At 41.2% G+C, this 25965-nt stretch overlaps 1 protein-coding gene across 1 annotated transcript; it reads right to left on the bottom strand.

The window, feature by feature from the left end:
• Positions 1 to 845: 845 nt before the first annotated feature.
• On the bottom strand, positions 846 to 24735 carry ttc9b (tetratricopeptide repeat domain 9B). The gene is made up of 3 exons (XM_023405030.2): positions 23937 to 24735; positions 3126 to 3308; positions 846 to 1553 (listed from the first exon to the last, which is right to left on the bottom strand). Exons 1-3 carry the CDS (start codon positions 24412 to 24414, stop codon positions 1459 to 1461), a joined length of 756 nt encoding a protein of 251 aa, XP_023260798.1. The 5' UTR covers positions 24415 to 24735; the 3' UTR covers positions 846 to 1458.
• Positions 24736 to 25965: the final 1230 nt, after the last annotated feature.

Raw genomic sequence — 25965 nt, 5'->3', positions numbered from 1 at the left:
TCTGTCCTAACAGCTGTGTGTTGGAACCATTTCCCAAACACAGGTATTTTATCTATCAACATACAGTAAACTGTAAGAGGAAGAAATCTCAAATGGCTCGCTCTTGTTGAAGTGCACTAAAGTGGAGTGCTCCAAGATGGAGGTTTTGGACTGTCAGGACAGAAGTGTGTGATTGTTTTCCCTGCACTAATGCTGCCCAGAGTCTCCTCGATGTGTTGTCGATGTCTGGGAAGCTTCAGCATTAGCAATAAAAAGGTCAGACCTCAGATTAGAAACTTCAAAGTGGATCTCCATCTAGCCAACAGTGGTTGATGGAGCTCTGATCCCATTGGCTATTTTCCGTTGTGACATCATTGACGGGAGAACAAAGTGGGGAGGTGATGGTAGAGAGGGAGGGAGGGGCTTTGACAGTCTCAACAACATCAACGACGACACAGGACCCAGGAGGGGCTTCAGACAACAGATTCAAGACACACCAGTTTCCACAATAGTTCACCTGACTGATTACGTACTACTGAGTATGATGAACATCGAAAGCAAATTAAAAAACCCCTAGTAACGGATTACAAACACTTGAATTAGCCCTTGAATTGAAAAAAACAAAAAAACAACCACAGTCCAGAAACGGAGATACATGGCATCCAGGAAAGAAAAGTGAGACAGAAGAGCGATAGATTCAGCACAGAGGCAGGCTTCTTCTCTACTTGATGAAAGGTTTTTCTAGTCTGTCCCATAGTCTAGGTAAAAGGGCCTGGGTGAGCCCTGTTGGGGAAGGATGTACAATCAAATTGGGCTATGGTCTTGATATGTGTCACACACTCCCCCCCCCCCTCACTATCCCCCGCTAATGCTCTGAACTGCCTCTGCACACACCCCTGCCCTCCTCCCGATGTGGTCGAGTTTCCCAACCCCAAACATTCTCCTCGAGATTTTTGAAATAAGACGGAGAGAGAGAGAGAGAGAGAGAAGGCCGAGAGAAAAAGAGAGAGCAAGAGAGCTCAAACAAAATGCATTTCATGTTTTTAAAACGTTTACTAAATCACGCAAATGTCCATTATTCATATGTATGTTTTGAAGCTCCTTTTTCAGTCCACCACAACGACCGTTTCGTATGAGTATAATACAGCATTTTCCTTGTTTTTTGTTGTTTTGCTTTTTTTTATTTTTTATTTTTATGTTTGCTCGGCTGTCTGCGTCTAGGGAGAGGAACCACAGCACCTGAGGGAGAAAAAGGGAGAAGAGGAGGGAAGAGAAGGAAGAGGGAGATGGATTGCAGACAGCTCCTGATACGCCCCCCCCCATTTTTGTCCATCACTGGCAGGTGATTGGGTCGGTCTCTTCTGTCTGTGGGCTGTGCTGTTGTCAGGAGTCGATAGAGGAGATGGAGAGAGGGAGGGTCGATCTGGGACTGCTCATAGGGTCAAAGGTCGAAGGATCGGAGGGTCAAAAGGTCGAGGATTAGCCCTGGGTCTCTTTGCCGCTCTCTCGTTCCCGCTGTCCACTCTTGCTCATCTTCATCTCCGTCAGCTGGATGTACCGCAGCACGTTGGTGTCTGTGATGGATGTGAGGCACAAAGGAAGCAATTTAAAGAAGAGTCACATTTTTACATCAATTAACGTGATCTCATTTGATAATGCAGTTAAATTTAGGCTTCTTTCATGTCAGAAAAAATAAAAGGCACAAAGACTCTGGTTATGACAGAGCTAAAATGTGGCACCGTTTCTCCGTTGACATTTCAGAAAATATCTAATAAAGAGTTCTGAACTCTATGAATCACCAATGAGACAGACCCTGACCTTACAAAATGTATCCAAAAAGAAGATTGAATTTTTGGGGAAAGAAAAGTAAAGGCAAAAGGTTAAATACTTAATGTTTTTAACTGGGAATACTGAACCCACACAGTCACCACATGCTGCATGTACACACACACTCCGATATTAAAAACAGAGCTAGCAATGTGTTCTGTTTGTCTATGTAAACAGCCAAGCCTGTTGACTTTAGTGCATGTGACAGACAGAGAAACTCTAGCATACAGCATAGTTACCATCTCAGTAGTAAATGTGACATCGCTGATTAAATATCACTTACAATTTGGGAATAAAACATGAAATTGAGATCGGACTTAAAAGGTACCCTGCAGAGTTTTTGACCATTAGTAGCATTATTCAGGAGTGGGTGCAAGTTTTGTTTGTATCTTCCATGTGCACAAAGAGGCAGCTCCGTGGCATGATATACGGTCTCGGTAATGAAATTTCGTAATGCACCAACAAAGGCGGATGTAAAACATGTGAGTTTAATGTTATCTAAGAAAAATCAAATCAAATCTGCAAATTTTTTATGATCAAGGAAACACAGTTAAACAGGCTTCAAGAAAACACACAACTCGTTTCTATGAAAAGCACTGAATGTAAACATACTGTAACTTCACAGGGCGCCTTTAAATGCTTCTACAACACAGGGGAGTACCAAGGATTTTAGAAATACTGAGATCAGATTAGAGTAGCAAGCAGCCCTCACTACTCAATAAACAATAAAGGCATCTAATCTTTTATAATTAACTATTGAATAACACTTAAATTTCATTTCCAAACAGGTCTAAGTGGTGTTTCAATAAATTTTGCAATAAAAATCAGGAGAAATGTGAAATAAAGAAGCAAATAGCAGCAATGAAGACTTGAATCTTGTCACCAACCGAATAGCGAATAATGGCATGTAATCCCTACTGAATACTTGATGTTAAGATTTAAATAGTATTTATTGCTGAAATATTTTCCCTTAAAAACTATTTATCTGACTTTATGTGGTCTGATTTCCCCAATTTCAAGTTGTGCAATTCCAGGTACTTTATATCCAGTATCTATATTTTTCAGCATTCGTGAATTTAAATAGAAAATTCAAGTTCTCATTATTGAAAAATTATATTTAAAATGCTCAAATTCAGCAAGATGGATTCTGATATATTATCACCTGGTTTCATAGATCAGTCAATAAAGAAATAAAAATAGTAGTGAGGACATGAGCTCAGTGTGGTAGCTACATGGCCCTCAAGCCTTCGCTATAGCTTGCAGCCAAACTAATATCAGCCTCCGTCATTTGTCATGTGACTGTATTTAAATATTCTCACCTGTGGGTTCGCGGTTCTTGGCGTCACGCAGGTAACGTAGGGCACATTCGTAGTCACCCAGGTGATAGAAGGCGATGCCGGCGCGGTACATGGCCTTGAAGTGGTCTCTCTGGTGGCTCAGCACCTTCAGACAGTACTCCTTCACTCTCTCGTAGTTTACCAGCTCGGACTGCAACAGACACGCTGCAGGAGGGAAGACAGGGAACGAGTTAGTAGTTTATAAGTAGAAGATGCTCAAAATGGTAGTAATGAAAAATAAAATATTTTGCCTGATTTGGTCCAAGCAAACAACTCGAGTCTCTTTTAGTGGAGACAAGTAGGTCCCACGAGTCAAAAACAAAGACGGGGATATATTGCTGACATCTCACTCAGTGCCTTTTAATAGAGCCACGATGAAATTTAGCCTCCGCAGTACTTCCTCAGGATGGCAGTGAGCGGACTATAAATAGCCAACACTAATGTTTCACAGTGTAGAGAAGAAAACAAAGAAAGTTGTGCAAGCAGTAAAGTCTCTAGACGCTGCTGTTGAGCTCGACATGTAAAATAGAAGAAAGGGGGAAAACGCAGCTTGAGAACGAGGGATTGAATACTGTGAGGATGCTTAAGTCTTATTTCCCTGACTTAGCAGGTGTGTTGTAAGTACTGCGGGCAGCAGGAGAGGAGGAGGATGCAGAGATAAATTGAACGCCAGATACCGCAGGAGATGAGATGTGAATGACTAGACCGAGTGAGCTGAGCTTGAACCAACTTTACCGTTTGAAAAACTGCCATGAGGTGCAACGCAGAGTACTTAAGAATAAGTATTTCACTGTAGTCATCAATCCTATATGTGTGACTTGCTGCAGCACTTCCCTGAAGCGATTCTCAACAGCTCTGAGATCGGCTAAGGTCAGGATAACTGCATTAGTAAAGACACAAACACACACAGCTTTTAGTCCACCATAGCTCTTAAAAGCCTGCTTATGGCTCTGATATCTGATCTCTCAAACACAATTCCTCTGGTCATCACAACCACTCAAGGTTTTGTTTCACTTCATTTCTTTCTTTTTCCAGCACTCCTTTAACCCTTGCCACTGTCTTAATCTATCTGATGAGATATCAAAAATAATTTCCCTTCCAGTCTCCCTTCATATCTCCTCCAGCACTCTCACCCCACCCTTTCCCTCCCCTGACTTGTTTTTATCCCTCCTCCCCCCTCCATCTTCCCTCTCTCCCCCGACTCTGCCCTTGACACACGGACAGTTCTGTGAATAACATGAGTCAGGGACTGTTAGCTGGGAGGCAGGGTGAGTCAGTAGTGAGAGATGGGGGGGGGGGGGGGGGGGGTGTATGTGGGTGGCTGGGGGTGAAGTAGAGGACAAGAGGTGAGACTAGCGGGGGAGGAGAAGGGGTGTGTGTGTTAAAAACAACTAAAAACAATGTTCCTCTACCTATCGTCTCCCCCTGAACCTCAGAGACATACTGTAGAGGGTGTGTGTGTGTGTGTGTGTGTGTGTGTGTGTGTGTGTGTGTGTGTCTAAGATGTTAGGAGCAGCTTGGACAAAAAGCAAATGCAGTGAGAAGTGGTCAAGGACTGAGTATTTCATCAAATGAGCAGTACTAATGGGGTTCTGTCACACATGCACACACTGGCCTTGCCTGTCAACAACTCAAGTGCAAAACACTAAATAATTCATTGTGGTCATCAGGGGATGGACCAGTTCAATAACTGTCAGTGTATTTTTTTATTTAGTGTAGCTGCCTGTGTCTGGAGGTTGCATGGAGTGTACTGTATGTGTGTATGTGTGTGTGTGTGTGTGTGTGTGTGTGTAATCACTGCTGTAGTTTTTGCTGATAGGAATGACAACCATAACTATACGAAAATAAATTCCAAAAATGAAAGAAGAAAAGAGGGAGCTTTAAAAATTTAAGTGAAATGTTTAGTTTGTTTTGTTTCCTCATAATGTCAAACCCTTTGTGTATGAGATGCTGTATAAAAAGTAGATAAAATTATAGTTTATCATCAACACACACACACACACACACTCTAATAAAAAGAAGCCTGAAAATCATCCCTTTTTTCAGTGAAGCTCATGACTCAGCACAGAGCAGCAAGGTCGAAGCTGTTTCTCGTCTTCAGCGATCATAAGTCTGCTCAGCCCGGTACAGTGAGAATCACCTCAGATGCCCTCTCCCTCTCGTGCACACCTCTCTACAGACTCCACTCCTGTATTTGTTTGTACAACCGTTCAGCTACAACATGACTGCTCTCATCCCTCCACACGCCCATCCATTATCGCCCTCCAGCAGCGGACGCGAGCCGAGCTTTCAGAGGATTCGGTTACACTCCATAATGGCCTAATGGCTGACGCAGTTACAGAGTTCACCGAGACTCACACACTAACATACTCAATGCATAAAATACGTACACACCTACAGCACGCGTACAACAGATACACACAGTGTCACAGACAGAGGTGCAAACGCATTCACAGCAACACAGATTACTGCAAACAAACAAGTGGGTGTAAACGAGCGTTGACCACACAACCACGCACAGAGAAGCAGATACACACTGAATCACAAACTGATGACTGTACATGAACTGTTTGATGCCAGCAATGGTTAAAAAGAGACGTGACTGTACAGCAGACACACACAAAAGCAGTGTGGCCGGCCGCACCCTGCCGGCCCATTAGGCAGATGGATGGCACGCCAGAGGGAATCTAAAGTGTGGTGAGATGCATTAAGGGTGTGATAATGATGGGATCATCGAAGAAAGGCTGGGCAGGGTCACAGACAGAGACACGATGTAAGAAAACGGAAAAAGAAAGAAAAGCAGAGAAATATCACTGGAGCCAAGGTGTCCAAGTCACAGAGGGACAAGTGTGTGTGAGGGTTTCTGTTTGTGTCATGTATTATAAGAGTGATGTGGCTGGAGTGATCAGAAAGTGATTCCTACAAACAAATCAAAACGGGTGTGAAATGTTTGGAAAGCAGAAAAAAAAGCAAAGTTGTTCTTTTGTTGTGACTTTCCACAGATCTTTGATTTTAGCCTTGTGAATTACAGGCTGGTCACTTGACATCAGTTACCATGCATGTTGTTATACAGACACTATATACACTGGGAAATGAGGCTGTATAGAGTTCACTAAATAGTGAAGTCAGAAAAATGAATAAAAGCTACTCTGAGTAAATCTTTGTTGCTTTGCTTACTCTGTTTTCATCCGTGTTATTTATTAGTCGTGAGGCTGTTGTAAACTCACGGTGGCTGTAAATTAAAACACCCTCACAGATTTCCTCACTTAGCTGGGTTACTGTCCTGTAATGAGCATAATCATCAATTTGACACTTTCATTCTGCATCTTTACATCTACAGTACATCCAGTGCCAACATGCAGTGCCAGCACAGGAAGTAGTAGTGTGTGTCCTATATGTAAGGAGGCAGATTGTACAGCTGTGGATGTGGTGGATGGGTAGTTATAGCACAGCTGGCTTTCATGCAGGGAATCAGTTTGCCTCTGGTCACAGATCTACATTTTTATTAAGCATAACTATGATCTTTCCCGAGCTATAACCAAGAGCTCTTGGCCTAATCCTAACCATGGTTTATTTGTTTTAACCGCAGTCTTTTTCTAACCTTAACGATACCAAATTGCCAGCATTTGTCAGTGAATTTGATCCCGGGTTTTTTCCAGAATTGTCCAATATCAGTGCCGTCGTCTGGCGATGCAGGTAGATGTGCAAAAAGCTACGAGGGGTCACAAGTAGACATAAAGCATGATTTTGATCAGTCAGTCAATCAACAGAAAATGAATCTGCAACTATTTTGTTCTGTCTGTAGATACCAATTTGGGATCTGGGAAACTAATTGTTAGTTGCAGCCCTTGTTACAAATATTGTGTGACCATGAGCAAGATCCTACAACGCTGCCAGTTGAAGGGCTGCAGAGCTGACCTTGAACTTTGATCTTTCTATGAAAATCTGAAGTCAACAACATATCAGATTTAGCTTGTAGATTTTTGTTTGGATTAAAAATGCAGGGTTCAGCCGGTACATGTACATGGGATGAGAGAGGAAGAATAATGAGATGTGAGACTGCAGAAAGGAAACAAAGCGGTGCAGATAGATTTGACTTGTCATTTGAGGACAGGCAAAGAAGAATAATCTGAGGATTCATGTGATGCTGCGACACTGGCTGTGTGATGGGGGTAAGTATTTCTTTCTCTTTCTGAGGATCCTCCGTCTCACTGCCAGGTTTTAAGGAGTAGAAGTAGACAAAATGCAGGAAATAGGAAAAAAGAAAAATGTATTTAAATTTCTAAGCCCAGAGAAAACCCAACAGGTGCAAAGGCAGCTGTCAAGTGTGGGCAAGTGTGTGTTTGTGTGTGTGTGTGTATGTGTGCGTATGTGTCTGCCTGTCATGTGATTGTGTGTGTTTTTCCGCTGCTTGAATCTCGAATGAGAGGTGCGGTGAGTGGGAGTGGTTAACACATGCTCAGGAACCCCACTGCTTCGCCTCAAGCATCATGTCTGCAAAAAAAACAAAACACAGAGCCTGCATCGAGACTCGCTTTCATTTAGCAGACAGAGGACCAAAGCCTGTGAGGAATAATAGAGCGAGAGAGGGAGAGAAAAAAAAGGCAGGAAGCTGAAATTAGACGAGAGAGACAGGGGGCGAGGGAGGACAGAGATGGAGATAGAGATAGAGACAGCACTGACAAAACAAAATCCAGCAACAGCCGAGGGAAAATAATTTCTGTAGGAGAGGTACAGAGGACAAGAGGAGAGATGACGGGGAGGCTGACAGAGTGAGCAGTGTGAAATCACTTTCTTTCTTTTTTGCCTAACACGTCTTCCTCTTTTTCTGCTCTTCTACGTCTTTTTTTAAACTCTGAATCCTTGTCTTTCTTTGCATCCCCCCCCCCCCCCCCCCCCCCCCCCCCACCCCCACACCAACCACGATCTGGCTAATTTAAAGCCACTCGTGACCCTGGTGATTAGTCTACTGTCCATCAGCTTGTAATTAGTTCTGCGGGAAGATAATGGCAGAGGGGGGGGAGACCCATCACTCTCACTGACGTGCTCACACAGAGAGACACACACACACACACACACACACACACACCCCTGCAACAGCATCCATCTTTGACCCTCATCCTTCCCTCCATTTCTTCACGACTGTGTCCCTGTTCCCCTTGAAGCAAACACCGCCCTGCCCTCCTCTCACGGGATCTGCCATCTCTCCCTTACAAATGTCACACTCCTACAACAGATTCATTTATAGAGACAAAATGAGCCGTGTATAATCATCATCATCATCATGAAACTGCCTCACACATACATTTTGGAGCAAAATCCAATCCAACATGCTGTCATCAAGGCTTTCGGACAGCGGAGACGGTCTCTCCAGGCCCACTAAGAATAGCTCCTCCCAAAGCGTTTTTGCGAACGCCTTTCACTGTTATTGAGAGGGACAGGGCAACAGTTCCTAACTCACTACATCACAAGGCCTTGTCTGCACGGACATGACACAGCATTGATTCCGACTTCAGCCACCACCTGCATTATCATCCTCCTCCCCTCGCACCTTTTGTATTTCTGTGACGCCTTCATCTTGAACCCCACATTTAATGGCTGTTTTAGTGGTTGTGACTTTCTGGTAAGAATAACTGGTCATGCACACAGTTTACATTAACATGTACTGTTTATACCTTTCTAAATTCTGACACACACACAGACACACACAGACACACACACAGACACACACACAGACACACACACACACACACACACATCTTTCTGATCCCCTTGTGTTACTGTGATGCCTCCCAGGATCAATAAAGTTTGATTTCTTCATGTCTTAACTTTTTCAAATTGCTGTCACATCCATAAGGACGCAGACGATGAGCATCTAAGCACAAGTTTGTCGGCTGTATTATATATCACCCTACATGCGACATAGGGAATATAAAACGGGCTCTTTTCCTTTCGAGGAAATATACATAATGAATACTGTGATTTATTATTACACAGATGATAAAAGCTCATCTTTCCATCAAATAACATTTTACTTTTAACAAGTGGTGCAGATGCTCTCTTTGATTATGTGTCACAATAGCAGAAGACTGATGCAGCTCCATATGCTGTTTAAAAATAATAAAAAAACCCTCATAATTACTCACTCTTACTGCTCATGTTTGACTGTGCGCATCTCGGAAGCCTCCACAGGCCCCTCTGGGGGTCGCTGGAAATGTAGAGTGCTGGGACCGGCCTTGCAAATGAGTCAGTGAATATTTTCAATGAGCATGCATGACTATACTGAGGAACAGACTGAGTGTGTATACTGTGAGTATAGTAAAGGTTGAGAAGTGTACATTTGTGGTGAGTAAAGAGATTTGATTTGAATGGGAAATCTCCGTGAGTGGAGTCTGCTGATAGACTCTGAATACTCCTGGCTTGGATTAAAGGAATAATTTGACATTTTGTGGAAATGCACCTTTTCGCTTTCTGACCAAGATTTCGATGAGAGGCTCAGCGCCACTGTAATACGTATACATATATTAAATACACAGTTACAGGCAGTGGCTGGTTAGTTTACTTTATGCTCTGTTCACATCCTTTCATTCAGACCATAATTTGGGCCAACTGATCAGAAAAAACTTTATCTCTAAAATTCCTGATATCTCCCACTTGGTGAGAACAACTGCTATATTGTCAAAAAACAGCTACCACTGCTGACAGTTACATATAAATAAAATGCAATGTTAAAACTATTACAATAGAGTCGACTAATTCAAAAGGAACAACCTCACAGCGATATGTAAACTATCTAGTTTCACTTGTCAATCTGCCTCAAACATGTAACACAGCAAATGAAACTAATTTAGGCTCATTAAATAATATTAAATAATGTTCCTACATTGCTAACAGTGAGGGTAATCTTTTGAGAATAATAAACACTCACAAGTAGGAGGTAGTAACAGGAGGTTTTCCTGTCATTCCCATCCTGCTAACATTGCATGAATGCAACATTAACATAAAGGCTGAAAACAGAAGCAGCTAGCCTGGCACCGTCTAAAATCCACCTACTCACACATCTAATACTCACTTATTATCATATTACATCTTGTTGGTTTAATTCATACAGAAACCAAAGTGCAAAAATGATTGTTTCAGTTAATGAGCTTTAGAATTGCTGGTAGCCATATTTTATTACCTTCAGACAGATTTAGACTAGCTATTTCCAGACTTTATGCTAAGCTAAAATCACTGGCTGTAGCTCTCGTGTAAACTCACATGAGAGTGGTATCAATCGTCTCATCTGACTCTCAGGCAGAAAGTGAATAAGCATATTTCCACCGCCTGTCATGCCTGGAAACTGCTGGTACATCAGTTATGTCTGCATGGATTACCCACTAGGAGTGAAGGGTAATCAAGTAACCAGATTATTCTATTAGATCTCAGAGAGCAGGGGGCAGAGGGAGGCTTTTTTGTAAACAAACAAAATCACAGCAGTCCACTCCCTTTATTGTTTATTGTAAGGTCTGAAGGGAGAACTCCGTCTTCAATCATACAGCTTGGTGAGTGTTTCCACCTCTTACCACACATCCTTGTACTCAAACCCCCAACTCATGAATCACAAAGGTCCTGGCTGTGGCCATCTTTTACCTTACTCTATCAATTTCCACCCTCCTACATTGCGCTGCTCTCCTAAAATAGTCGCTGACTCAGGATTAATGCTCATCTACTTAAATATTTATACAAGTGAGGAAGCTATCTTCTCTATGACTTCACCAAAGATGAAATCATTTAATGCTCTCCATGGCACTTCGCAGTTTCCAGAACCTAGGCTGAGCAATTTCCTCTTGTCTGTAATATAAGCCTGGAGTACCTGGAGGGTGGGTGTTTGTGTGGTTTCTTGTGGAAACTAAAGGAAAATGAAGGGCAGTTCATGATGTTATGATTTTATTTAACTCATTACAATTGGTATATTTACTTTATTTCCTTAACTGTCTGAGGGCCAAATGAGGATCTAGGACTATATTACTTTTACTGTCCTGAGTAAAAGCAGACATTCAAACAGCAGATAAGTGCAGTTTAATAAAGCATTAAAGAGACTTCTATCAAGGTTATATCTATACTTGAATCCCTGACAGGGATATAATTTTGTTCTGGCCCTTAGCTTGGCTATTATCTGATTGGTGATGTCAACTGTGGACACTGAACAGGCTCGTGCCTTTAGCTCAGCAGATCTTTGGCTACTGTCTTCTGCTGCTGTCCAACACGGCAGAATCTAACCACGGACTCAAGTCAAACGCTGTCAAGTGAAATTAAGGCCGTGTTTGCTGATATCAGTCCACTTCTGTCCGGATAATCTATGTACAGTTGCCTTGGGAAACGTGCTCTGTACATTATAGCAGTAACAAGATAGATGAGAGAGTGCTTGGAAAGGTCAACAGAGAAAAGTGCCAAATGGTTTGGCTCTGAATTTCATGGAGTCAGCCTTAACCTGCGAGGTAGTAGAGCTTCCCCACTAAGTACCTGAAGTAAATTATCGTCTAAAGCATGAGCTTTCATCATTTCTAAAAATGATACAGCCGTGAGTTGGCAGCCAGTTGTGTTTAGAAACTAATTTTCTGAACACACAGGACCAGCGTAAACATACTATCAACTTTCCAGTTGATCCAACAGATATGGAACAACATTAGTTCATTTGGAGTCGTGTTTCTGGCACCTCAATGAATGTCCCAGTCAAATCTTTATTTTTTCTTTAGCTGCTAAATGCTCTGCTATTGTTCACTAGCTAATTATGAACTTTGTCTGTCTGTCACTTGGTGCTGAGCAGGTGCAGCAGTGGGTTTTTAGAGCTGAAAACAGCTGCCTCCTGCAGCCAGAAACTAAACTTATGAGAGAAGTGGGAGTGAACCAAAACAATAAAGCTGTGCACTTTTAAACCAAAACATCAAGTGCAGAGTGGAAAAACTGGTCAAAATACTGCAAAAAAAAAATCTTTAAGTTTGATAAGAAGTATTGATGAAAAATAAAAATTCAACAAAGTGCAAGGAAACATAGTTGTTGAATAAATCGTGACATAAATAAAGCATGTGACTTTTCACTGAAGAGAAAACAACTGCAGCAGGTGAAGACATCAAATCTGCATTGAGCAATTACGACACTGTAAACCCAAATGTCCCCCAAATGAATCCATGAAATAAACATAAATGTCCATCATGTTTTCACATGGTTTTCCATTGTTTTAGATTTGACTGGTGCTCTTTCATGTCTGTCATCATGTTGCACCCTCTTCTGCAGTGGTTTAATGGCACTCAACTCTCAACAAATATTCACATAACAGTAGTATATGGAAACACATTTCACAATTCACATTTTCTTTTCACATTTGGTTAAAATTTGCTCTACATGTGGACGCTTTTAACGCCAAAGAGCTGAGGGGAACTGCAGAGATAATTCAGCCATATTAGATAAAAGTATTAATTCAATCCATTCTTAATACAGAATTATTAATTACAGCAGCTTTAAATTTCACATTTTAACTCAAAATTTTGCTTCATAATTTATTTTTTTAAATGTGAAACGGCACCATCAGAAATGGTAAATCTACTCAGCTGAGGATCGCCCCAGGAGCTGGATCAGCACAACAGGCTCAACACAACCTTTACATTTCACTTCTGTCACAAACGGTGTAACAAGGACGAGTTTTCAATGTCAACCTCTGGCAGTGCATGTAATGAAGCATTCAGTGTCAGGCCGGAGCAGGCCCGGCAAGGAAAGCTCAGATAGCGACCAACATGGCTTTTTAATCAACATGGAGCTCTACAGATAAATATAAACAGCCAATTGGTTTACTCTGCTCTGTCCGCTGGAGCACGGGGTGTTAGATATGCGCAAATAGCTTGAGTAAATTCTCATTACCGATGGCTTACAGAGGATGAATATTCTGCATTTCTCTATCTTCCTCTTGCACTTGCTCTCACCCCCCCCCCCTTCTCTCTCTCTCTGAGGGTGTCAGGAAAGGGCATCTGTTTCAGTTTTCTCTCAGCTCATGCCATGACTTTCAACAGCGGAATAAAAACAGCTTTGACAGCCATTTTCAGTTAGTCAGTCCATATCAAAGGAGATCACATTTCAAAAATCAAACACGCATATTACACAGATCATATCACAAAAAGCATTATAATAAATCTGAGGTGTTGGTATATCGTGAGAAACGCAATTCGAATTTATTTCCTTTTTTTTTTTCCTTTTTAAATTGGTGAACTATTAGGATGAAATTTTAAAAACACCTTATGTTTGCCACATCTCAAACACTGAACCTCTATAGGGTTGGCAGAGTGGGCTGGTTCACCACTTCGGTCCAGGCTGAAATATCTCAACAACTACTGGATGAACTGCCATGAAATTCTGATTTGTTTCCAGACACTAAATCCTGATGACTTTGCTGATCACCTGACCTTTCATCTAGTAACATACAGCAGTATTGTTTGGGTTTGTTCTTCTTCCACCAACCTAAGATCATTTCTTTATAAAAAAAGATTTGTTAGACCAACATTTACACCCAGCCCCCCTTTTGTGAATTGAGTGACGTTTCTATTTCCAATATAAATGTTTATTTCACATTTATTTTATACAAATGTGTGCATTGTTTTCCTTAGTTGATCCATTTTATATGTTTTATTTTCATTTCTTTTTCTTTCTGATGAGATCTCATAATAAGTGCTTTTGGGTTTTTAATCTCCGCAGCACAATCCTTACTCCTGCTAATTATTTATACTACTAATCTATCTTTAGGTCAAAATATAAATTTGGCCAATTCTTTGGTTTATGACCAAACACCTGCAAAACTAATGACATTCCCATCACCTAAATTTTTCCCTAGGGGATAAATAAAGTATCTATCTATCTATCTATCTATCTATCTATCTATCTATCTATCTATCTATCTATCTATCTAGAATGTACTTTACTTTTAAAGATAATTAGCAATTGCTAGCATGCTAACACGATAAACTAAGATAGTGAGCACACACTAGACTGGCTAAATGTCAGCAAGTTAGCATTGTTATTTTTAAATTCAATGGAGGATTGAAGCATGCAGCCTGCGTGCCGAATTGAAAACACTATATAGTTTCAATATTTCAGTATTCAATATTGTGCTTTATGAATTAAAAGTTTAGCACTCGTTTTTTTCTTGTTAGTTGTATTTCCTTTTCTTCTCCGTCTCCCACTCCATCCCTCTTAATCCCTTCCTGTCCCATCGCTTCCTTTTCTCCATGACAGATGACTGAATCTTATTTACTCTTTTGACAGGAGTCATCTGGGCCTGTCAGGGCTGCGATATAAATCAGTTTGGTCTGGATTGCATTTCTCAGCGCTGTTCCCTCCACAATGAAAAAACAAAATATAAATGCAGTCTTGAAAACTCTACTCACTCACTCACTACTTCGAGGTCATAGCAAGCATTTTCTTCCTCTCTTTCCCTTCTTGTCACTCTCCTTTACAGTCGTACCCTCCCTCCACTGTCGTATAATTCCCTCATATTTAAGAGTTCTGTCCAGTTTCTCCCGCTCCCTTGGTTTTACTCCCTCCCCGATTTCAGCCTCTTTATCTTTTCTACGGACTCACCCCTTCCCCCATCCTCCAAATCTCTCTCTCGCTCTCAGCTGTGAGGTACTTCAGAGGGTTGGTATATGAAGGACAGTACAGTGTGACTGGTACAGTAGAGGGAGTGCCAGTCGTACCCCTGACAGCTATGCCACGCCATCTGCAGCTCTGGCACACAACGTTCCCACGGCTCTGGCCACCCCTCCAATGGCAGACGCACATGCACAGAGGGGAAGAAAAACACCAACCAAACCTCCCCCATCCCCCATCTCACCCTCACATGGCATCTCTTTCCCCTCCATCCTCCTACGAGCACACTGCAATTTCTTCTCTACAAAGCACCTCTCCCAACTGCTTATACAACACTGCTTTCTCCTCGTCTTAACCCCTCCATCTTGCATTCTTCTCCCTATCTCCTTCCCACCTCATGATCTTTCCTCTGCCTTTATCTCATGCGCTCCACCACGTCCCCTGGTGACGGAGCTGGCAGGGGATGAAAGGGAGGAGTTTTCTGTTCTGTTCTGCTTTTGTAAGCAGGCATCGACTGTTCACTAGCAATGGGTTAGAATGGACTGGTGAAATCACTCCGTCTGTGGTGTTACACATCGCTGACGTTATTCTAATGCAGGCCCAGCATCCTTCATCTGAAGCAAGATTGGGCTCAGAGGCTGTGATGTGGTAAGTCTTCGAGGCTGTTGAGGAAGTGGTGCAACAGTGCTATGAATTATGATGGTACTGCGACAAAGGAAGGGCTTTTATTTTTGGTCCAGCAATAACAGATGTTGATGTCACCATCAGGCTCATTAAAGGCTCATTTAAGGCCTGTAATTGCATGTCATGGTTCAAAAGTTCATTGATGGGCTTGGTAAGATGTCACTGAAGCTCTCAATACAGGACACACATGACGGGACACAAACGCATTCAGGAAAGGATGTACCATTAAATGACGATTCGAAATGACGGGATTGGTGTTTTTGTAACTTTGTTTGGGCCAAATTAAATGGTTCCTAAACAGGTTAGGAACAGAATTACTTGTTGTTATGCATCATTAAAGCTATACCAGCTTTAATGATGGACATACATTCATCAGGTTGACACAAACACGACTCCAATGTTAATGTTGCCCCATATCTGCTGCAAGTGCAAATAGGCAACTGTTTGCTAACACGTTCAACATTAATCTTGGTGATTATGTTTACAGCATCTCTGCTGCAGCAAGTAGCCAAAACAAACAAAAAAAGAAATCATAATCACAGCCAAAAATATGCTCACTTTTCCTCCTACAGTTTCAAATAAGTACATTAGCAGAAATTTAATTAAAATTACGTGTTCTCACGGGCAGAATGGTGTGTTTGTGTCCACAAGTGAGTTTAGATATGCAAGTAATCATTTTCATCATTTATTCATCTGCTGACTATTTGTCTTCATTACCTGATATATAGTTTCAACTAAAAAAGTATCAGAAAATAACCCCATTACAGTTTCCCAGAATGCAAGCTGACATTTATAAGTTGCTTTGCTCTATTCTGTCCAACCAACCGTCAAAAACCTTGGACTGTTAACATGATAGAAAATAAATAAGTCTCACATTGTAATCAGTGAATTTCATCAGGTTTTCCTGACAAATGAAATCATGGCAGATCTGTTAATTGATTAACCAGCTAAAGACAAAAACAGCTTTCGAAGAGTTTCAGTCAGCCTGTCTGTCACTGTGTGCTTGTATCCCACTAATCGCAGCTTGTGGTCATTGTCCACATATTTTAATTTCCTTGTGAACAGGAAATTATAACTGAATGCAAAGTTTACCATAGATAAACAGTTAAGGCAGCATGAGATGCTATAAACAGCATAACAACAGCCCAGTAATTGGTCAGTAACTGTCAGTCTTATTAAGGTTAAATTACCCAACACCATAACTGCCTCTGCCTGTAAATACAAAAGATCATTATGTAAAAAGATGTGTTTTTATTTTCATTCTTTTAACGTTTTTTTTCTTTAATGTGATGAGTGGGTGGAAATTGCTGGATCATCATCATGGCAAGCAGAGCAACTGTGAGCTGCAGAGTTGAATAAAAAGGTGGATGGTGTTACGAAACAAACACTCGTCCCCCCCTGCTGCCTTTCTCCCAAGGCTGTGACTTATGACTCATTCACAGATCGAGCCAGTCAGGAGGAACAAAGGGAGATTTCAGGCGGAGATCAGAGCGAGCAGGAGTTAATGAAAAGTCAGACTGATCACTCTCACCACAGGATCACGTCATACTGCCCCCCGTTTTATTCTCTGTGCACTTCCTGATGTGCATTTGAACAGATTAAAAGTTACTACAGCTTCCAAACTGCTTGATACAGGTCTGTCTAAATATGCTGTTTTTGTGCTTCTTCACAATCAATATCAGGAAAAAGAGCAAACAAACTGCAGTCACATTATTTATTTCTTCATGTGCCTCTCAGTGCATTTGTGATGGTGGGTGGCTGAGGCGGGTTGGCAGGCAGTCTGCCTCTGGCTAACATGTTGCAACGCTGTGAACTGCAACAGACACAGACGGTGGGGTTGGTGGTCGCAGTGCAACCCATTTAGATACAGCCCTGCAGAGGCACACAGACTCAGGGTGTCTCCTTAACAAAGCCAGCAAATAGGACATTCATCATCCATCGTCTTCCTGTTTGACACAATCGGTTGATGTTAATGTTGGTGCTTATATCTAGTTTCCCTTTTCTTTAACCACAACTCATATTTCCTCTCTTGTAGACATCTCCTTCATTCCTGAATTATTAGGGTCTTATTTTATTTATTTATTTATTTTTAAAAACAGAGTAGCAAAACCACATTGTAAAAATACTTCATTATGAGTTATAGTCAATGTAAATCAGAAAAATGTACTTAATTAGCACATAATGCAGAAAAATGGTAATTGTGAGTATTACCATTCATATTATTGGATTATCATTAATGTGTAAGGAGCATTTCATTGTTGTAGTTGGTTGATGTGTGAACAATTATATATGTTGCTGTGTAGTTTAATTGAGGTTTCAACTAACAATTATTTTTCATTGCTGACAAATATGCTGATTATTTATATTGTTTAGTTAATAAAATCTCATAAAATACAGAGAAAAATGCCTGTTATAATTTCCCACAGCCCAGAGTGGCTTCTTCAGATGTCTTGTTTTATTTGCTCAATTGTAAGAAAAAAAAAAAAAAAAAAAAGATATTTAGTTTATGATCATGCACAACAACAAAAAAAAAGCATCAGATTCTCACAATGGACAAGCTGGAACTAAGGAGTATAATATATCAAAATATTCAAGTACAGTACAAGTACCCCAAAACTGTATTGTACTTAAAGTTAATGCACTTATTCACTTTCCACCAATGCCAGGCAACAGAAGTGAGAAAAAGTCCTCATCACAACAAAGGCAAGACGATAAGAAAACACACATGCACACCAATAACCAATAGGCCCACACAAAATCAACAATGGGTACAGAAAGGATGGCAGGACAAACAGCGCTGGAAGCAACTGCCCTTCCTTCTTACCGCACGCACGCACACACGCGCACACACACACACACACACACACACACACACACACACACACACACACACACACACACACACTCTCTCCACATCACTCACGATACTGCTTGTTGCTCTTCCATTATACGTCAGAGCCACAGACAGCCGGCCAATCAAATGGCAGCTCCTCACTCATAACCACGGTGACCACCGTCTGCCCAGCAGAGCTCTGGGTAACCAGGTGCAGCCGCACATCAAAGACTACAGCCAGATTACTATGCACGCAATGAGTCACTGCTTAATGTCAGTCAGTGAGAGTTTCTGTACGTGCTTTTCTTACTTCTACACACCATCTTTGAACTCTCTCAAAATGAACTGCCATTTTGTTTTACTAAAGAAGTCACTAGCCCAATCCCAATGTCCCTCCTAAGGCCTAGAAGTCCTGAACCCTCAAAGACTGAATTGATGTCACCTGATAAGTGATTGAGTGCGAGAGGCTGCAAGGGCTCAAAATGGTATAAATACGAAACGGGACAGCACTTTGTGACATATCACCTATCATGTCTCAGAACACCAAAACATGTTGCGAACAATTGTGGGTTTAGGACTTTTGATTTTGCATGTTTTATTTCCTCCATTTGCTCCCTGTTTGTAAACAAAGAAGTAATGTTGGATAAGAGCTGATGAAAGCACATCTGGAATTCATCATCATGCAATCACAGGACAGATTACTACACACTGTTCTGGCTCTGAATCACCAGTGACCTGTGTTTATATTATGAAAGTTAGACCAAATTATACTGGCATGTAAACTTCTTGTAATGTTAACATTAGGGTTAGTTCCTTTAATTCTATCTTCTTAAACTGTTTAATGGCGGTTGTTTACCAGTTTTTAAACGCTTCTGAAACTCACCTGGTAACCATGGCAATCCATGTTTAACATCACAACAGTATAGGTAATTCCCTCAGGCAAACTCTGCAGAAATACAAACTTACGGATAGTGTGCATAAAGGGCTCTGTTAGATGCCCTTGATGGTTTTACAGTAGGACGGCCCTAAGCCCTCATGAACTCACTGGGAACGCACCTCAAATTTGAGCAGTCATGAGGGTGGACACTGGGATTGGGCCAGTGACTCTGTTTAGACAACAGAATCCACAATTACCTCCTATTAACGTGCTCAAGGCAATGCTTTGAATAAGACATTACCATGCATGTCTCATTTTGTGACAGCCTTAACCTGAAGAAAACAGGGGTTGATTTAAGCTTCGCTAATGAAGATGTGTAGAGTTGGGATGGAAGATTATAACAGCATTATTTTGATGTACTGTAAATACATTATGGTATTCTCTCTGCTGTACCTAAGCCTCTTTTTTAAAGAGATCTTGATCTCAATTAGATTACCTGGTTAAGTAAAAGGTTATATACAGTATAGTTACTCAAGTAATCAAAATCACAAGGCAAAACATCAGTGAGTCACAACCCAGTGAAACAAATATTTTTTAGTGTTGTGGAAAACCAAATGCTTTAATTTTCTGAAAAAACAAAGTACTTGCAAAAGTTTTAGGACCTTCAGCTGTTTCTGATCTGTCCAGATTCATTCTGCTTCTACAGCCAGAGTCATAAAGAACTATGAAGAAGGACAAGGAGTCCTGCAACAGATGGTCTGGCCCCGACAGAGCCCTGATCTCGACATCACGGAGTCAGATTAGACAGGAGACACTGACACAGCCTAAATCCACAGCTGAACTGTGGCAAGTTCAAGACTCTTGGACAACTGGACAAGTATATTGAGGAGAACTGGTGACAAAAGTGTGGCCCCACAAAATACTGATCTCATTTGTTTTTCTGCTTACTGCACTTTGTACGGTATATTCTGAAATATTTGAGATTTTATTTGTTATTGTTTGTTTGGGCAGATATCTCAGAATGAGTATTTTGTCACAACATGATAACCTAAAAAAGACAATTTCCTATGTTAGTACCAATCTTAGGCAACTTACTGAAAAATAAGGCTGTCAATATTTGTAACTTATGTCTATATTTTTTGTCTGCATTTTTCTGACTGTCCCCATGGAAAGACGAAAACCAACAATGAATTTATTCACTGAAAATGACTGCCTGATATCTTACTCCTCCATGCCATAGAGCTTCATTGCTGTACAAAAACTATTTAAAAACACATCAATGAGCCACAATTTCACTGGATGACATGTTCTTTCATTACCATAAATATTGGCACTGTTGTGCAGATTATTTTGAGTCACTCCCACATACACTTTCCTGCTGCTGTAAATACTCATCAGAGCAATAAATGTGTATTAAACCACGGCTTAAAATACCACCAACAAATGCATAGTTTACTCCTGTTTGAGTTATTCACAATTTAGGAACCTGCTTTTTTAAAAAACAAAACTAAATGTTTGTGAGCAGTTTGGACTGTCGTGTGAGATATGGGAGGGAAGCTGGAAAACACGGACCAACATATTGTTGGCTTTGGTCTTTCGATGGGAATTGCTGACAGGAGCTCATGGGGCATTTCTCGTTTTGTCTTTATTCCAAAACATACAGTGAAGTAGAAGACTTAAATGTGACAAATAAATGCTTGGCGTATAGGTGTAGTTGTCTGCCAGAGGCTCAACTGTAAATTAAGCACCCCTTTGTGCTTTGTGCTTTGTGCATGTGTGCTGTAATGACGTTTGGCTGTTCTCCCCTTATTAAGTTACACAATAGGATCGACGTTGTTCACACCATTTTCAACAAACAACTTCAGTTCGTTTCTTAGTACTGTACCCCATAGTTAACCAATATGTATAAAACTAGAGTATAATTTATTCATCCTTTCCTTTTAAAAGCCCAGTTGTTACTTTGTTGCTGCTCATAGTCTAATTTTCTTCCACTGTACCAACATTTAAGTTCCAGTGGAAGTCAGTACAATGGTAACATATTCACACAAGGAAATAACACTACAAACCACAGGCTGTATTATTAACTTAAATATCTTTATCAAAGCACAGACATTACTGTTGTCCATGAAAACAGTCATTGCTGGCAAAGCCAGGTTGACGTGAGGTTTCTTTGTGTGTGTGCACATGTGCATGAGTGCGCATGTGCACACACTCTCGTTTGAAGCAGCCATGAGGGGAGGGTATGAGCAGTATTAATACAACAGGGAAAAGGCCCAATTCATGGTTACCATGGTAAATACGGCCCCCTGTCGTGTGCTAGCAGTCCCCTCCCCCCCCCCTTTATGGCTCTCTACTGTTCTTCTCCATGCCGTTTTTCCTCTTATACTTTGACTTCCTTTCTCTGCTCGTCCTTTCCACCATATCTACTGCTTCACTCCTTCTTCCTTCCCAAATTCACCCTTTTTTCTTCCTTATTTCATTCTCCCCCTCCTTTTTGCCTTCCCTCCCCCATCTTTCCTTCACGCCACAGTGGCCTCCCTACAGGCTCCAGACAGGCCCTGAATATTGCGCAGAACGACACGACCTTCAGTGCATCATGGCAGCTGACTGGGCAGCGCCTGGCACAGCAACAGGACACAACATCACTATGGCCTCTGTAGTTCAACGCTCATGGCCCAAAATCTCAACATTCACATAGGTAGTGATGTCTTAGAAGTGATGCGATATAACTGCTGTAGTGCCAGTGTGCACCATTCCTCCTCCTCCTCCTCATCATCATCATCATCATCATCATCATCATCATCATCATCATCATCATCATCATCATCATCATCATCATCTCCCTCTGGATGCCAACATTCCTCGTGATCTTCATCTGCTGTTCACACTGCATACTGAGCACATACTGTGGTTATAATTAAGATTTTACAGCAGAGCTACGACCATACATTATTTATCATCTGTCTTCAATGGCTACAATAATGATGTGTTTATTTCTTACTCAAGCAAATATGCTCATTTGTCATTTGAAGCAACATTACAAAATTAATTACTCATCTCTCACCGATTACACTCTGAAATACTCAAGAATGTTTAGTGAAAATCTAGCTTGACCTCCCATTACAGTGAACAGCATCTAGGCAGGTTGATAGTTATTTTCCTCCAGGTAAAACTGTACGTTAGATGTGTGAGGGGAATGGAAAAGAATATCTAAGATATCATGATACCAGGTTACTGAAACAAGGCCTGCTGTTTATCTTAAACATACAGTGGGATCCAAAAGTCTAAGACCATTTAAATGTTCATCTTTGACCTTGGAAGATTTGTTGTTGGGACCCTAGTAACCCCTATTATACATGGCAGTTTCATAATTTCCCCCGACACCAAGAAACAAACCTGTACAAACCTGAGCAGAAATAAGTAAATTGATTGGGTGATTTATTTATTTTTTTATAAAAAAGGGAAATATGCTAGAATATCCCGCACACTGCTCTTGCTTAGCATCATGATTTATTCATCAACCAAATGTTTCCTTCTCCCTAGACCTTCGTCAGAAGTATTTCAGACAGTTCTTACAACCATGGTCTTAAACAGATAATGCTCCATTCATCGTGTGTGCCCAGGTGTGGGACAATTATTCTTCTGTGGGAGTGTCTTTCAACCATTGACAGTGATTTGTGTGTACTCTGTCTATATTTCACATATACAAATAAGAGAAAAATATATATTTATAAATATACAAAAAATAAGTGAGACATAAGAATACATAATCAAATCTGCTTACAAGATTATTTACAGAAATTACAGTCTATTGAATGAAAACATCTGCGTGGCATCTTACATAAGTCATTCAAAGTATGTTATAAGTTGGTTGGACAAAACATGATATGTGAAGATATCACAGGCCTCAGAAATCAGTATTTTCTGACATTTTACAGTTTACTTAATTGTGGAAATATTCGCTAATAAAAATAATCATTCATGGCGGATAATAGGTTTGTCTTTGGAAGCCACCACATAGAGCCTTATTAAGGTTTGAACTTTGAATAAGTCTGCTATGGCACATGAGCACCGACATGTGTTGACGGTTTAAATACTAGTGACAGAAAAGTAATGACTTCATATTTTAACCCTGTAAGTCACTGCAAAGTGGTGCCATTAGACACAGCCTTACATCACCCATCACCTTATTCAGCTGTTGATGTTACAACAGCAGTGACTTGGCTCATGAAAACATAGCTATATTCATCTCCAATTAGATGAGGCTTTTGGTGGTGTGATTTCATTGTCTTTGTCTCAAACTAACACGAACGTGAGTTACATGTTCACTTGAAATAGTAATAATGAAATTACTGGAAAAAGCACCAATGTGCTGAAAAGAAGCCATTTGAAAGGCTGTGTAAGAGCCTGAAATAAGCATGGCCATGAAAAGAGGTGTTAATTTAACTGTGACATTTCTCTGTGATGGCTGGAAAATGGTCTCAATAGGCGACATAAAGCACTAATTTGGTCAGACAGTAAAACACCCCCCTTATTCCCCATTAAATCTGCACCATGTACTATTTATCAGCTGACACTGTGATCTATTTCTGCATCCTTATAGTCCAAAACCAGTGTTACTTCACCTGCCTCTGAACAAGAAATCCAGCAGCTGCAGAAATAGCCTACCTACAACCCACCAGCTTGTGTGAACCCGATGAACCGGAACGAACAATGGTGTCAGCAGTACTTCAGCGCTACAGAGGTCTGCGTGTCTTTGTGGGGGTTTACCGGTACCGCTCACCTGTCAGGCTGTCGTAGCACTCGATCTCGGTGCTCTCCACGGCTCTCCGCTGCTCCTCGGTCAGCTTGGCCGCGGCTTGGTTCAGCAGGTTGACCTCGGAGCCCGTCGTCCCATCGACAACATGCACCCCTTTGAGCTGCAGCAGCGCCCGGTGGTACTTGCCTATCGCTTCCCGAAATTTCTTCTCCTTGTAGCAGCGATGACCCTCCGCCTTGAAGTCGATGGCTTTCTGGATCTTCGTCTCCATCTCCATTTCAGCCGAGCCGGCTCGATAACCACCACCGCTGCCTCCTCCTCCTCCGTCTCCTCCGGCGGCCGCTGCCAGGCTCCGGCCGCCGGTCTCCGGGTAGCTTTTTAGGCTCTTTATCGGGTGCTGTTTCGCTTCCATGTCTCTCAGTGAAAGCGGCTGGAGCGGGCCATGGTGCTCGGACACGAAGGTGTGTTTTGTTGGGGAGGACCGGAGCAGCGTGCTCTGCATAAAGGATGCAGGTTGGAGCGGCACAGGCGGTTGGACAGGCGGCGGCGCCGGAGAGACGACGAGCCTCGAATAACCGCCAAGAAAACAGCTTCAGGAGCGTCTCCGATTTGTAGCTTGTGCTTTAAGAACAGATGTTAAAGAAATGTAAAGGCAGTTTGTAGTTATAAAGAGATTAATAAGGCTGGAACAGCTGGCAGAAGCATCCTGAATTCCCCGACCAGCAGTTTTGCAACAGTGGAAAAAAACGATTCCTCGCGCTGGTCCACTCGCGGAAGGATGCTCGGGTGGATTTCTATGGTAGCAGCCTCCGAGGCACGCGCAGCTTCAGCACCACAGACAGCACACACACGACAACCCCTACCGCAAAGCATTGTGGGGGTGAAAAAAAAAAAAATAGAAGTCGTGAGGCGTTGCTGCAGTCCAGATTTTACAAAGCAAAAACCGAAAAAACGTGCAGAAATGTCTTGACAGAACCGACCAAATGTCAAAAACGACTCTCGCTTTAAAATAAATTTATATTTAACAAGTGTGAAGTGTGAAATAGTGGCTACTTGTGTTTACATTACGAACGTCTTATTCGCATATTTATTAGACTGTTAGGCAAAGACGCCCTGACACTAGTCATAGGACTCCCCTTATATTCACTTTATTTTAAAATGATTATTAGCTACCCTTACAAAACATTTCAATTACGTCACTCCCCAAAAAAACAAAAACAAAACAAACAAACAAACAAAAAAACACAGGCTGACGCAGGCTAATTCAGTTTTTACTTTAGCTGATATCCCCCCTATAAACATCAAATTATGAAAGTCAAAGTTGAGCGCCTGATGACTTCAGCTGATCAGGTTCTCAAGGAGATGGAGACAGACAGCACGAGGCTGCAGGGACCAGAGCAGAGACAGGAGGAGGGAGAGCGCGACCTCAAGGGGACAGAGAGTCAATTACACTCATTTTTGATGTGACGTGTCTGTAGCCCACAGTGCTGAAGGAAGTATTCAAGTTAAGGAGATGTACTAATACCACAAAACACTCTTCCATCTCATTGAAAATGTTACTTAAATTAAAGCACGTAGGAGTATAATCAACAAAATACTTCTATTACATATTATATGATTAGATTAGTATTACTTGTGTAAGCAGGATTTTACTTTAGTTGGTCGAGATTGAGCTAATTTTTTAATTAGTTTTTGTAGTTAGTTGTTCTACAACTAATGATTATCATTATGGATTAATCTGCTGATTATTTTTCAATTAGTCTGATTGAATGGTTTGTTAATATGAAAACAGTGAAAAATGCCTGTCACAATTCTTCCAAAACCAAAATGACACCTTTCACAATATTTGTGAAAAAGCAAAGTGCTTTTGATAAGAATTTTATCATTCCTCACAATAATTTGAGAAGCTAGAAGCATGAAATGTTTGGTATTTTACATGAGAAATGACAAACTATTAAAATAGTTAATTTTCTGTTCTACTTCTGTCTACTCTTAGGTCATTTATAACAGTATCAGTAACAGCTATCATATATATATATATATATATATATAT

Source organism: Seriola lalandi, unplaced genomic scaffold (genome assembly GCF_002814215.2).
Source record: "Seriola lalandi dorsalis isolate HSWRI2012SDOR001 ecotype SW California unplaced genomic scaffold, Sedor1 jcf7180002054259, whole genome shotgun sequence".
Classification (NCBI taxonomy): domain Eukaryota; kingdom Metazoa; phylum Chordata; class Actinopteri; order Carangiformes; family Carangidae; genus Seriola; species Seriola lalandi.
Note: the sequence above shows the minus strand (reverse complement) of the source record. Positions and strands in the feature narration are given on the sequence as shown.

Bases quoted from the DNA above. Each gene is read 5' to 3' on its own strand.
- ttc9b (XM_023405030.2), bottom strand. From the start codon at position 24,414: ATGCAGAGCACGCTGCTCCGGTCCTCCCCAACAAAACACACCTTCGTG. The intron at 3,309-23,936 runs GTGAGCGGTACC...TCCCTCCTGCAG, and splicing joins GTGCTACGACAGCCTGACAG to CGTGTCTGTTGCAGTCCGAG. The intron at 1,554-3,125 runs GTGAGAATATTT...CATCCATCACAG, and splicing joins CAAGAACCGCGAACCCACAG to ACACCAACGTGCTGCGGTAC.